Source organism: Barbus barbus (assembly GCF_936440315.1).
Source record: "Barbus barbus genome assembly, chromosome: 5".
In the NCBI taxonomy this organism is placed as follows: domain Eukaryota; kingdom Metazoa; phylum Chordata; class Actinopteri; order Cypriniformes; family Cyprinidae; genus Barbus; species Barbus barbus.
Window position 1 is genome coordinate 7509645 of NC_136733.1, and position 13497 is coordinate 7523141.

The window sequence follows — 13497 nt, forward strand, 5'->3', positions numbered from 1 at the left end:
TAACACCAAAAAAAAATCATATATCTCATATCTGCGACAGACCACTTTATTAACTCCATAAAGTACCTATCTTTATGAGCTAAGACAAAACAACATGCCTAAAAAAAGCTTGTAAATATGAGGACATGGCAACACTGCATGGCAGCACTCTCTAAAGCAGCCTCCCGAGCATAAACAAAACACAGCACTTCTATCAGCGGTAGTTTAGTTAAAATCGACTGACAAAAGAAGTCTTTAGTCAAAAAAATGGCACATAACAAACAACTAAACTTTTATTCACTCCCGCAAGATGACAGAATGTTGCTATACTTACAAATGCGGGAGTGAGTGCTGTTCTATACACACATGGAACGATAATTTATGGGACTCACTCCCGCATTTAAATGCGGTTGTCAATCCTGAAACTTGCAGTGTGTACTTGGCCTATGGCACATTATGCATTTTTCACTTTAAAGGTGCCATAGAATGAAAAACTGTCTTTACCCTGGCATATTTAAATAACAACAGTTCTGTACATGGACATGACATACAGTGAGCCTCAAACACCATAGTTTCCTCCTTCATATGTAAATCTCGTGATTAAAAAAGACCACTGAAAAACAGGCGAATCAGAACATAACACCGACTGTGACGCAACAGTCGGGATCACTACGCCCCCAACATTTGCATAAACCCGCACTTGTTCTAAGCCGGCCGAACCATCAGAAGCTCTGCAGGTATTGTAAATAAACAAGCGCGGACAACAGCGAAAATAACAAAATAAATGTTATGTTCCAGGCCGTGCAGGGGGTGTGAAGTGCAGGGATGGTGTCTGTATTCAGAAAGGCACAGAAAGCAAATAACGCGAGCCACTAAAGGGACATGGTTAGCTCCTTGCTAGCGGTAGCCTGTTACAGTACATAAGATTTCACTCTCAGTAAGGAGAGATGAGGATGATGGCGAATGACTTTACAGATCCTGAGCACCACTGACAAGCATCTGATCTTGTGAAATGTGTGGTAAGTACTGTTGCTCCATAATGTAAACATAGTTTGTGTGATCGCGTCTCTTGAAAGTGAAACTATAACGCGATCGATGGATCGTTCAAAAGCAGTTTCAATGCCTCGCATATTAATAACGGCTCCCTGATGCCCGCGTTTTATATACAGTATAATTACCCGACGATATAACTGCGAGAGAAAGTATTTAAATATATGTTTTCCTCCCTGTGCTTCCTTCTTGCTGATGAGCCGTACTGTGAAACAGCCAATCAGAGCAGAGCTCATTATTATTCATGACCCTGCCAAATAAGCCAATAACAGACCGTTTCATTCTAGGGAGAAATCCTAGGGTTGTAAATGGACATGTAAAATCGTTTCTGGAGATATGTTGCCCTTACCTAAGCCACATACCTTCTGTGTAGATATCAGAGAACAATTTAAAATACTGTATCAATGCATTCTATGGCACCTTTAAGCATTTTAGAACACCCTGCTGTTTTAGTGATTAAAATACAGTGGCAAGTGCTGTTTACAGATTGCAAGTGCCTAAAACTTGCAGATATACAGTATATAAACAAATAGCTACAGTAATAGCACAAAGCAAAATTACTGCAACTAAAATTAAACTTAATAAAATTAAAATTAAAATATAAAAATATTATTTATTAATACTTTTTAATTATATATAAATAATAATAATACTGATGTAGCCCCCCTTTCATTGTTATAGCTGCGATACGAATGGCACAGTGGTTCTTATTCGGTGAACGACCAGCTTTAGATCAAACATAATCGTTCTTGTTTTGTCTGCCCATATTGGTGAATACCTGGCTCTTGATGATGTCATCGTCCCGGTGGATTTGTAGGACATAGCCGCTGTTGCACGTGACAGTGCATCGAGCTCCGTTGAAGTAGCTGCTGTCGCTGCACTGCACCTCTGCATTCCGGATCAGCGGCTCTTGGCAATCAATGGCTTCACAGGAGTAATGAACACAACTGAAAACAGAAAGATTGAGAGAAAGTGAGTAGGTGATATGTGACAATATATTATTTATTGTTGCAATTAACATATTAATGCAGGGGTTTTCAGCAAACCTCCAAAATTACATGATTTTTTTTTTTTTATTCTAATAGAAAAGGCAGATTAATAACATATTATCATAAAACACAGACACTGAGTCAGTGGTTGAACATCAATTTAAATCAATGAGACGTAAATTGGCAAACCTTGAGCTCTGGAAACCCTGAAGGGGACATTTATTTTTACTTACTGGAATAAAACAGGTCAGCTTTATAAAAAAACAGCTTTGGAACCTTTTTCATGAAACCACAGATATTTAGCACATTTACAGTAAAAGACTGTGCATTTTAACCCGATTCCTTATGATGCTTTCAAACACTTACAATTCACTTGTTTTTTTTTTTTTGTGTGTGTTTTTTTTTTTTTGTGTGTGTGTGTAATTCTTCGAATAAAAGTCAATATCTATCTTTCACAAGGGGGAGAAAAATGTTTCTTAAGGAAATTGAGAAGATCGTGGGGGAGTTTTGGTGTCTGATGTCTACACTGCTCTTTGTAACATAAGAGTAATTCATGTGGCCAAATGAACAATGCTGGACAAATTGAGAGCTAAACACTATCCTCAGAAAGAGAAAAAAAGCCAGTGGGAAGGAAAAATAAATCTCTGCTGGAGTCAGTTTGTAAATGCAGAGTTGGCATTTTTCAACTCTTAGCTGACCAAGTAGAATCCTGGCAGATCTGGCGGTGGTCAGAGTGGACCACGCAAACATGAGGTGTGGGAGCTTTCAGTAAGCAAGAAATGAAGAAATACGGTTTAAGGTTTCAGACATATTTTTTAAAGCAGGAGAACATGAAAAGAAGCTTCTCCCCAGTAATTGGAATCACTAAAGTGTTGTTTTATGTAATCTTAAACTTTTTTTTGTTTCTTAAATCTTAAACACAGTATTAAGCCATGTGTTTAATTAAGTAGTTAACATAAAATTGTGATATGCTATATGCTATACTATGCATGAAATTTTAATTAGCTGGTATTAACTGACAGACATGTAATATTTTCCCTTAAAAAATATTTTTTCACATCACAGGATGATTTAAAATAAACTAGTGAATGTAAATAGTGAAAATGCATGGTGGCCAGTAATACAAGAAAATTACAGGACCTAAGAAACACAGTTTTCCTTACATACATATAAAATGTCACCTATATTCTTGAAGTTGACTTAAAGTCATTTGACTACCCATTTACCCTAACAGCTTATCGTTAGGATTCACTCATAGTCATTTTGCATCATAATTTTATAAGTACAAGATATCAAAGCACAAAAATATAATAAAAAAAACAAAATAATATAATATATATGATCACATCTCTCTCTCTCTCTCTCTCTCTCTCTCTAGATAGATTTATTGATCAATCAATTAATCAGTTAATTAATCAGTCAATTAACGCTTATATTGAAGCATTTTAATGACACCAATAAAAACATGATGCTGCATTAGATTTTGGTATTCAGTACAGTATATTGCCATATATGTATATGTGTATATATGTAGGCATCTGTAAGATTACAAAACATTGCATTTGAGTTACCACTGTAATTATTTGGCCTAAATTCCTCTTATTAGTTTGCAAATTAATACACCCAATAACCAGTTTGCCAAAACCCAGTGCCAAACACAGCTCACTAAACACATTAAAATGATGCTTTAGTGGTATATGCTAATTAAAACAGGGAGGGACACATAAAACCAATCCTTGCTAATGACCCCTGTTGTTAATAACAGTGGGAATAGGGGACATGGTGTTTCGTATCAGACAGTGTTACAGGAAATATGGTGTTAGAGGTCAGAGGCCACTATAAGATCTGACCGGAGCAGCATTTGATCACATTTGTGTATTTATACCAGAGAAACATAAGTAGTTTGCAAGTTCTGAATATTCAGCATTTATGCCGCTGAACATTATTTTACTAAAATAAATCAGCCACTTGATAAAGTGCACTATGGACCTGAAGCAAATCAAACCACTGTCAATACAGTCAAAGGGCAATTCATGGCAAACAAATAATTTTCAGCTCTTTCAGCCCTGTTTCAAAATTACCTAACTCTATAAATCAAGCAAATTATGTTTATTGCACATTCTTACATACAGTAAATGGACGTTATTGTATATTATTGTAAGCATGATAAGCATGTAACATAGCACTTGTCCTAGTGCCCTTGTTCATGTGGTTTTTAACTGGTTTGGATGCTCACTATGTCTTGTTATGAAATGACTATTATTTAAAATGGAAACAATGCATAGATTATTTATGGCACCACTTAGAAATGATTTCGAAGTCAGATGTAAAGGATTTTCTTTCCTGTTAATGGTTCAAACCGTAATGTATTGTGGTTCACGAGAAATGAACTCACTGCACTAATGCAGAGCTTGTGAAAGTGTATTGTTTTATTTATGTAGTGATATGTATTTTTTTTTTTACTAATTTTGTGCGTTTTTGTAGTCTCCTTATGGTTTCTAAATATGGTACAGACAGATTCAAATAAAGGAGGAGCACTGTGCTGTTATGGCCTTTAAAACATCAGGAAATAATATAAAACAGATTCTCTTAAAAAGGTCATATAAAACTTTTTTTCACTATACATTAAATACACTTATAATGTTAAACAAAATTCATCATTCTGTTGTCCATGACCATTTTCCAACCTCCCTGACCAATTAAACTGGCCATTTGTGGATGCTGAACAACAATGCTTTGATTGCTGTCAGGTATAATATAGTTAAAGAAGGGAAAAAAGTATTTGGCAGTTGGGCAGAATACACTTGTCTTTCCTTTGAATTATGTTTATTTTTCTTTCCCATTTTTCCGTCTTGTATTAAGAATAACTTTCACTAAATTTTGTTAGATGTCTGAAAACAGGACTTTATTTTATTCAGCTTGTCAGCTGAATGTTTTTTTGCTTAAGGATATATTAACTGGAAAACAGGTCAAACAAACTGGGTAAGAAACAGTTAAATGTAGTTCTTCTACTGTTTAGTCATAGTTGACAGGCGTATAAATGTGGGAGGTCATATATTAATGTGTTAAAAACATTTTCAGTAAATGCTCTTTTTGGACTAGGGAAAAGGTTTTGAATTTTGAATATTACAGTATATGTGTTCATATTACTCTTTTAACTCAAAAGGTCAAGAATAATTAGTTTCTTCGTAAAACCTCTTTTAACATCAAAAGCCAAAAATTTCCAAAAACTTTTCATTTACTCTCTCTATTAAACTGCATGGAAAACCAGAAGTAACAACAAGTATGAAATCTAGGCATAAATCCCAAAGTATACTTCACTTTTTACGCGTACGCGAGGGACAGCGTACAGTGCGTGTGACGCGAATTCCGTCATCAGAACAGTACGCGCGGACTGTATGCGCACCACCCGACTTTGTACGCTCAGTTCGCATATGCGCACTGAAGTTATTTTGCAGTAATAAGGTTTTCCACAAGGTGGCAACACTGTCCCGGGCCATTGTTTCACAGTAGAAAACGAAACGGAGACTGCAACAACAGATGCTCACATTGACAAGCGCTTGTGATGGAGAGGGTATGAGACAGCTCGGCTTTGGTTTAAAAGAGTTCAAAAATATTTGTTATCAGTCATGACTAAACAGGGGAAAATAGAGCAGACACTGAACAAGTATTAAGCTTTCTAGAGCGCATGTGTCGACCGCCCAACTTCAAATGGAGTATACTTTGAAAGTCTACGAGTAGGCGTACGCGTACAAAAATGAAGTATACTTAGGCCTTAACTACTCACCTCTGGCCCATGGGGTTGTATATTTCATTGCTCTGACAGCCGCTGATGGTGATTGGGTCAAAGAACTGGAAGGAACGCAAGCCAACGCCAGAGATGGCCACGAGATCGGAGCGGAACATGAGGAGAATGGCTTTGGTGTGGTAGAAGGCCATGCTCAAGTCATGACTCACTGGAATGACCAGAGGATTGGTGCGGCAGCTCAAACGCCAGTCACCTAAACATTTCAGGGGAAGGAATGGACTCATATGATAGTAATCAGAATTTAGGCACTTGTTAATATCACAAAATCAAAGTCAAATAGTTACACTCAAAAAAAAAAAAAACGTTCCAAGCTCTCACCTAAGCTGTGGATGCTCTCTTTAGTGTCGATCAGCTGGACTGTGATGTTACACTGGGCTTGGTCAATGTAGCTGGTTCCATCTGCGGCTAAATGGATGATAACGGCCGCAGCAACCATAGGATGTGAGAAATACGCCTGCCGGACACAAGATCTGGTCTTACATTTATGCAAAAATGTACTGTAGAAACACTCATTAAGTTGAGACATGGGCCTAACTATCAGACCGCTGTATTTTGGGAATTTAGAAATGCTAAGTTTTGGGAGTTAATTTTTTGTCATAAAAATGAATTCCCAAAAATAACAGCCAGATTCTGGAAGATAAATTCTTCAAACAGTGGTACAAAACGATGTGATTCTGGTCCTTCAAGAGTCACTCTTAACTTATCTGTCTATAAAGCCCATAAATCAGTCTTCATGTATTTCACACTTGTATGAAAGTGTTCTTATTAAGTCAGGGTCATTTTTTAGGATTTTTTACCCACGAACAGTTTCTGAGAACTTGACACTCCAGTTAGGTTGCAGTTCTGGAAAATGCTGGCGCTGGAGACTAAATTGTTCCTAATGGTTTCACACCTACAGTACTTCTTCACCTTAATTTTTAATTATTTTGCAGTTAACAAGCATCTTTTCTTCTCTACCGTATTTTTTTTTTTTTTTTGACCCTGCTGACCCAATGAGCATTTCGCTGTCCAATGATCATGCCTTAACTTTACAAATTCTAGTATTGCATTAGTATTGCATCCTTCTCATGGGCATTTAATCATTCAGACTTTTAGTTAAATCTCTTTTTTTTGGCTCATTTTATCTGTAAAGGAAAACCTACTTAATAATTATGCACATCAGAACACAAGGAGTTTGTCACTACCAGCCTTCATGGACAATTATATATCAATTATAAATGATTAAATACAAGATTAATAGTAGTTATTATAATTGATGTGGTTTGGAATTGGTAAAAAATGTCCTTGGGAAAAAATAAAAAATAATAATTATCAGAAAACCAACTCGCCTAATAATTATGCACGCATTGCAGTATATCGTTCCTTAAATTAATAAAAACAGCTGCATTTAGATCCTGCTCCTATTTCCCTTACATAAAGCGACAGTGATAACTTTTAGTTAAAAACGTATTCCATTTACCTGTAGTGTCTCTCCCTAAAGTACTTAATAAACCTACATGCCACAGCAGCTCACACTCTGTAATTTATTATAACAACTATGAATCATATTTAAAACTGAAATCTCCCAACATGTCAAATAAAATTATAATGATAAAAAACAAATCTTACCTTTAACCAATACTGGGGATACCAGGAAACACCCTGAGCCTCTCGACATGGAAACCAAGCGTACTGAGACACTCCATCAGAGAGGTCAAACACTTTAGACTCGCATGTCTGTGGACAGAAAACATACGTTTACCTGTGTTGGACAAAATTCATGTGAAGAATAAATTGAATGAATGAATGAATAAATATAGCACAAAAATGTCATCAAACCGTCAAACTCCAAGGCTTTTTAAACATTTGAAGAAGGCTTTGTCTTGAATTTCTTATGAATTTATAGGAGTTTCTTACTGAGAAAATTGAAACTGTCATCATTTACTTACTAATTAGTACAATTTTGTGAATGGCACACAACCCATTTACCATTTACATTATTTTCTATACTATGTTTAGCATATCTATTTATTGTGTTAGTTTTACAACAGCGTGTCCCTCAGCTGAGAAAAACAGCCTGGAAGGTAACCTAAAAATACTGCATAACAGTTTTGATGGATTTTGTAAATTAATTTGATCTTCTCCCTGTAATTCCTTGATATTCTTTCTTACAAATTAGTTTTTGTGCCTTTTTCTGTTTGTCCCTCTGTAAACATGCAGAGCCAAAGGATCTGTTGTCTACAACATGCCTTGACAAAATGACTGGTACATACTCTTTTATAACCCTGTTATATGGCATCTTGCAGTTCATTTAAGGATGAAGCATGTGGTTTGTATTAATGTTGTTTTTCTGCTAGAGTTGTACTGCAGGTGGACAGTTCTGAAAACAGTTTCTACCCTGATCTGCATCATGTGATGTGTACTACGGAAATTATTTTATCAAACCTCACTGAAAAAAAGAGCTGTACACATCATGACATTAGACAAGGACACCATGTTTCGCCCATTCTCCTGACCATATGGAATATGATACATGTAATTGGAGCCACTATGGAAACCACACGGAAAAATAATGAAGCATCTGACCAAGAGATCTGTTGATGTGTTATGTATGATCTGGTCCCTTAAGGGAATAGAGCTATATTGCATTTCCAAGTATTGCAACTGCAGGTGGCACTTTTTTCCCTAAATGCAAGGCATGCACTTTTATACATGTTTATGCGAAGCAAAAAGCCTGATAAGCACCATACGCTAGTGGAATGGAGAGGAAACCCTTGTGAAAAAGACATGAGCTTAATTGTATTGAATGTGCATTTGAAAAACTACCCGGCACCTAGGTAAAAATATAAAAAATAACCCAATAAAATGACTCTCAAGTGATGAATGCTGTTGACTTGCATTTTATGAATGACCTAGGACCATGGTTTCAGATTAAAAAAATAAATAAATAAATATATTGTTCTTCTTCTACTCTACTAATCTACTTAAGAAAAAAAAGTCACTTACTGGACATCTTGGATGGCCTGAGTAAGTGACTGAGTAAATTAGCAGCAAATTAAAATTTTTACTGAAGTGCATTATACACTGAACTGTACTTAAAGACAGCAATCTTTCTTCTTAACATACTTAAGTACACCTGTCACGAATCCGGTCCATGAACTTCCGTTCACTCACCACCAGAGGTCACCCGCTCACCGCATGGACTCTTGCACTACACCACTGTTGCACTTCACCATTGGACTACAATTCCCATCATCCACTGCACTGACGACACACAGCTGTCCCCAATCTCACATTGCTCTGATTACACAGCTGATCACACAATCGCACACGCTTTATAAGCCTTGGACTTCCTCTCTGTCATTGCAGAGTATTGTACAGCGTATATCACTCTCCTAGCGATAGCTACTCTACGGGGCCCACTTAGTAGTCATAGTCTTTCCTTGCCTTGCCTTGCCTTGTGTGTTTTCTAGTGTCTTGATTCTTGCCCGTGTTTCCTGGATTTACCCTTTGCCTTGCCATTCGGACTCTGTTTGCACCTCTCTTGGACTATTGCTCGTGTACCTGGATTATCTCTCTGCCTTGTCTTGTTGGATATTGTTTGCAGATCATCGACCCACGCTTGCCCTAGGATTAAAAGTAAAGTAAAAGTCGTGACGTATTGTCAAGTATGGTGACCCATACTCGAAATTGGTTATCTGCGTTTAACCCATCCAAGTGCACACACACAGCAGTGAGTAGTGAACAAATGCGCACACACACACACACCGTGAACACACACCCGGAGCAGTGGGCAGCCAGTGCTGCAGCGCCCGGGGAGCAATTGGGGGTTCGGTGCCTTGCTCAAGGGCACCTCAGTCGTGGTATTGAGGGTGGATAGAGTGCTGGACATTCACTCACCCCACCTACAATCCCTGCCGGCCGGGGACTCGAACCCGCAACCTTTCGATTACGAGTCCAATTCTCTAACCATTAGGCCACGACTTCCTCATTAAAGATTACTCTTTGCCTGTGATGTTCCTGTTTGCCATTGCATGAACCTTGCTTGTTTTGTGACCTCGCCTTTGAATAAAGCCTTGCAAATGGATCCGCACGTCTCACATCCTGTTCGCCCCGTTACAACACCTTTAAAATGTGATATTTGTAATGTCCAATTAAAAGTTTACTTTAATGTACATTTTAACAAGAACACTCATTTTGAACATATTAAAGCTTATTATAATTTTAACTGTAGTGTTTTATTTCATATTACATTTAAAGCTAATATAACAAAGTTAAATGTAACAAATATACCAGCTTCATTACAAATGTGTAATTACAAAAATATTTAAATATGACGTGCAAGTTCTAATTGCATTTAATAAAATGTGAACTATAATACATCTTCATTTCATTGCAATTAAAATGCAATCAAGTGTCCAAAAATGTTACATTCAGTTCACACTTAAGTATATAATTTTCATAAGTACTTTTTTCTATACGCTAAAATGTACTTTTCACAAGGGAATGTAGAAAACTACACATCTACAGTGGCTTCTTGCCTCCTCTGTGTGTGTTTATCATTGATTTGATGAGGTCATCGGAGGAACGGCTACCTATCAGTGGGTGGTGGAGGTCTCCCTGTGGATGCATAGCAGGACTGTGACATCACTGTAAAACCACAACATCACCGCCAGGAAAGGCCCACCGATAGCCCAGCATGAGGGGCTAAATAAACCAATAAAACAAATGATCTACAACTTATTGACTCAAACCACAGGTTACAGGAATGTGAGGACAGGCAGTAAATTATAAAAGATGGAAAAATCAAAACTCAGTGCTCGGAGCTGGTTGGGTTGTTTTTTCAACCGAGAGGAAAACCGATCTGAAGAAAAAAAAAAAAACTGATTGAGATCTTGTGCTGTGAGGCTGGTCACGTCAGTGGATCGCTGACAGCTGCAATAAGGTTCAACTTGGTGCAGTTTCAAGCATAGAAAATTGCACCGTGATGTAATAGTGGTTTTAGTTTTTGTCACCAGGTCCCACACATTGTGGTATGTATGTGTAGCAAAGTAGAGCAGGGGCGATATGCAGAATAATTGCACTTATAACCCAGCACCATGGTCGACCCAGCAACTGGATGCTTCAATGTGAAGTTAATTATAAGCAAACAACCTCAAGTGCTCACTCCTGAAAACAGCCTGGGATGGTTTGACAATTGTGTCCGAGAGCTAATGTTTACCAGCTGTGTAGTTCTGGAGTGAAATGTCCCCCCACCACCACCTTACTACACACACATATAAACAGAAGAACCGCAGCCAAACCCCAAGATTTTGTTTGTAAATCACCACTTAAGATAAAAGGGAAAAGGAGAAGAATCATTGGGAGCCACAGGGGCAGGCCTCCTGCGTGCCTGTCCTTCCTCTGTCTGCATGGACAAAACTCTTCTTGCTTATTTTGGCTGAGGCCTCACTGGCTATGTTTACATGCACAACTTTTCTTTCGATCGGATTTGTTCCGATTGATGAATTTGAATGTAGTGTTTACATGAGCGCAAAATAAAGTGATCGGGTTGATATGCGCCTTTATATGTCTGTGCGTCATATGTCATTATAAGGGCTTGACATTAACTTTTTGGTAACACTTTAGAATAACGTTCATTTGTAAGGCATTTATAAGTGATTAGTTAATGATGAACTAATCATTTACAAAACATAACTATGTGTTCATAAATGATTAATAAGTGATATGCTAATATTTTTATCTGTTTTGTAGATTGAGTTATAAATCATTTAAAAATAATTAGATGATGATTATCCAATCATTTACAAAACATGACTATACATTCACAAATGAACAAATTACAAATAAGTTATCTTAAAAAATTGCATATCATGAAATAATCAAACATATCCTTAGTAAAGGGTTAATAAGTTACTAGTTAATATATATTATATATTAAAGTGTGAACTACTCATCAGTTGTAAATGTTTTACAAACCTGCCGGTTACAGGTGGTGTGTGTGTACACACTGGGGTGAAAGATCTACAACTGATGAGTATTTTACACTTTAGATTAGGGCATGCAGAAAGCTTTGTAAATTATTTATTAATGTGTTTACACAACAAGGTTTGAATACTTTGTAGTGTGTACTGCAATGTAAAGGCTGACTAGTGAGGGTGTAGACAGATGTCTTCTCTGATACATGGAGTATTTTAACGCTGTGAGATACAATGTTGACATTTCAATGATTTATAAGTGATTAATAATTAGTAAATTAACTAGTAACTGTACTGAAAAACATTGAATTTACAAAAAAAAAAAGTTTAAGATAAGTGGTTGCGGTCAATTTATTTTAGCTACATTTAAATAAACAAATTTAGTTGACTAACTTTCAATTTTTATTTTTTTTTTATTTAAATGTAGCTAAAAAAAATAGTTTGCAACCACTTACCTTTAACAATTTTGTATATTTTTTTCAGTGCATTAACCTTTTACTAAGGTTCTGTTTGATTATTTATTGATGCTATTTTTTAAGATAATTTACATCAGATTTGTAATCATTTGTGAATGTATAGTCATGTTTTGTAAATGATTAGTTCATCATCATCTAATCACTTGTAAATTATTTATAACAATCTATAAAACAGATACAAATATTAACATATCACGTATTAATAATTTATGAATGCATAGTCATGTTTTGTAAATGATTAGTTCATCATTAACTAATCACTTATAAATGACTTATGACTGAACGTTATTATTAAAGTGTTACCAACTTTTTTGCTCACCAGCCTCTGTGGCTAGTGGTTTTCCAAAATTACTAGCCACTCAGCATTTCCACCGGACACAATTTTGTTGCTGGAAAATTAAATTTTACTTAAATTGATTTTCATGTCATTTTTGCCTACATAAAAGGCTTTTTTTGGAGGGGGATCAATTTTGTATTGCTTTTGCATAGAAAGGGTCATACACAATTGTATACATTTAAAAGACAGTCTTTTTACTAACCTTATTAAATGCATAAAGTTTCATGACAAATTTTTTTTTTTTTATTATTATTATTATTATTACATTTAATATAATGAGCCACTATAGGACTGTTACCAATCAAATGCAATCAGAATCAACAAAACAGATCTTTCCACTGCAGAATAGATGCATTTTTACACAGACAAATGTAATGAAGCTCAAATGTAGCATAAGTGCATTTACGCTGCAAAATTACAACTGCATAAAGAATGTTATGTGTTAAATTAAGTAAGTGACTTTCTTATAGAGTGAGTCATTGAGTCATTCATTCAAACGATTTATTCAGACGGCTGATTCATTCAAGAATGAACCAAGTGCCTATCTTTATGAATGGGTTACTGAACCATTGATTTGTTCGATATACTGAATCATTTGGTAACGGAATACTGAGTGTGTTGCTCTGAAAAGTGCGACTAATGCTGTGAACTTTGTTTGGAACTATTTTCGTTAAATTGAGCACAAACAGTTAGCATTGACTGAGACTAAAATGTAAGTCACTTAATATTAACTACTTGTTTGAACTCTTCCATAAAATCAATGTTAAATTTGCAGTCGGTTTTCAGGGTAAACCGCACTCTTTTAAAAGCCACTGAAAAAATCCACCCACAGGGTTGGCGGGTGTTACTGTCAAGCACTGGTCATTATGCTATTTCTACATAATTACACATGCACAGTCCT

General features: G+C 36.2%; 1 protein-coding gene across 1 annotated transcript in view; it reads right to left on the reverse strand.

Annotated features, from left to right (window-relative positions):
- LOC306869385 (pappalysin-1-like) overlaps positions 1–13497 on the reverse strand; it is a gene marked incomplete at both ends in the record, with an annotated part of 148383 nt that overhangs the window by 50292 nt on the left and 84594 nt on the right. Inside the window, 4 exons of the mRNA XM_079416147.1 lie at positions 1808–1976; positions 5806–6019; positions 6145–6280; positions 7435–7542. Of these exons, the coding sequence (XP_079272273.1) occupies positions 1808–1976; positions 5806–6019; positions 6145–6280; positions 7435–7542 (627 nt within the window). The remainder of the gene's footprint in view (positions 1–1807; positions 1977–5805; positions 6020–6144; positions 6281–7434; positions 7543–13497) is intronic.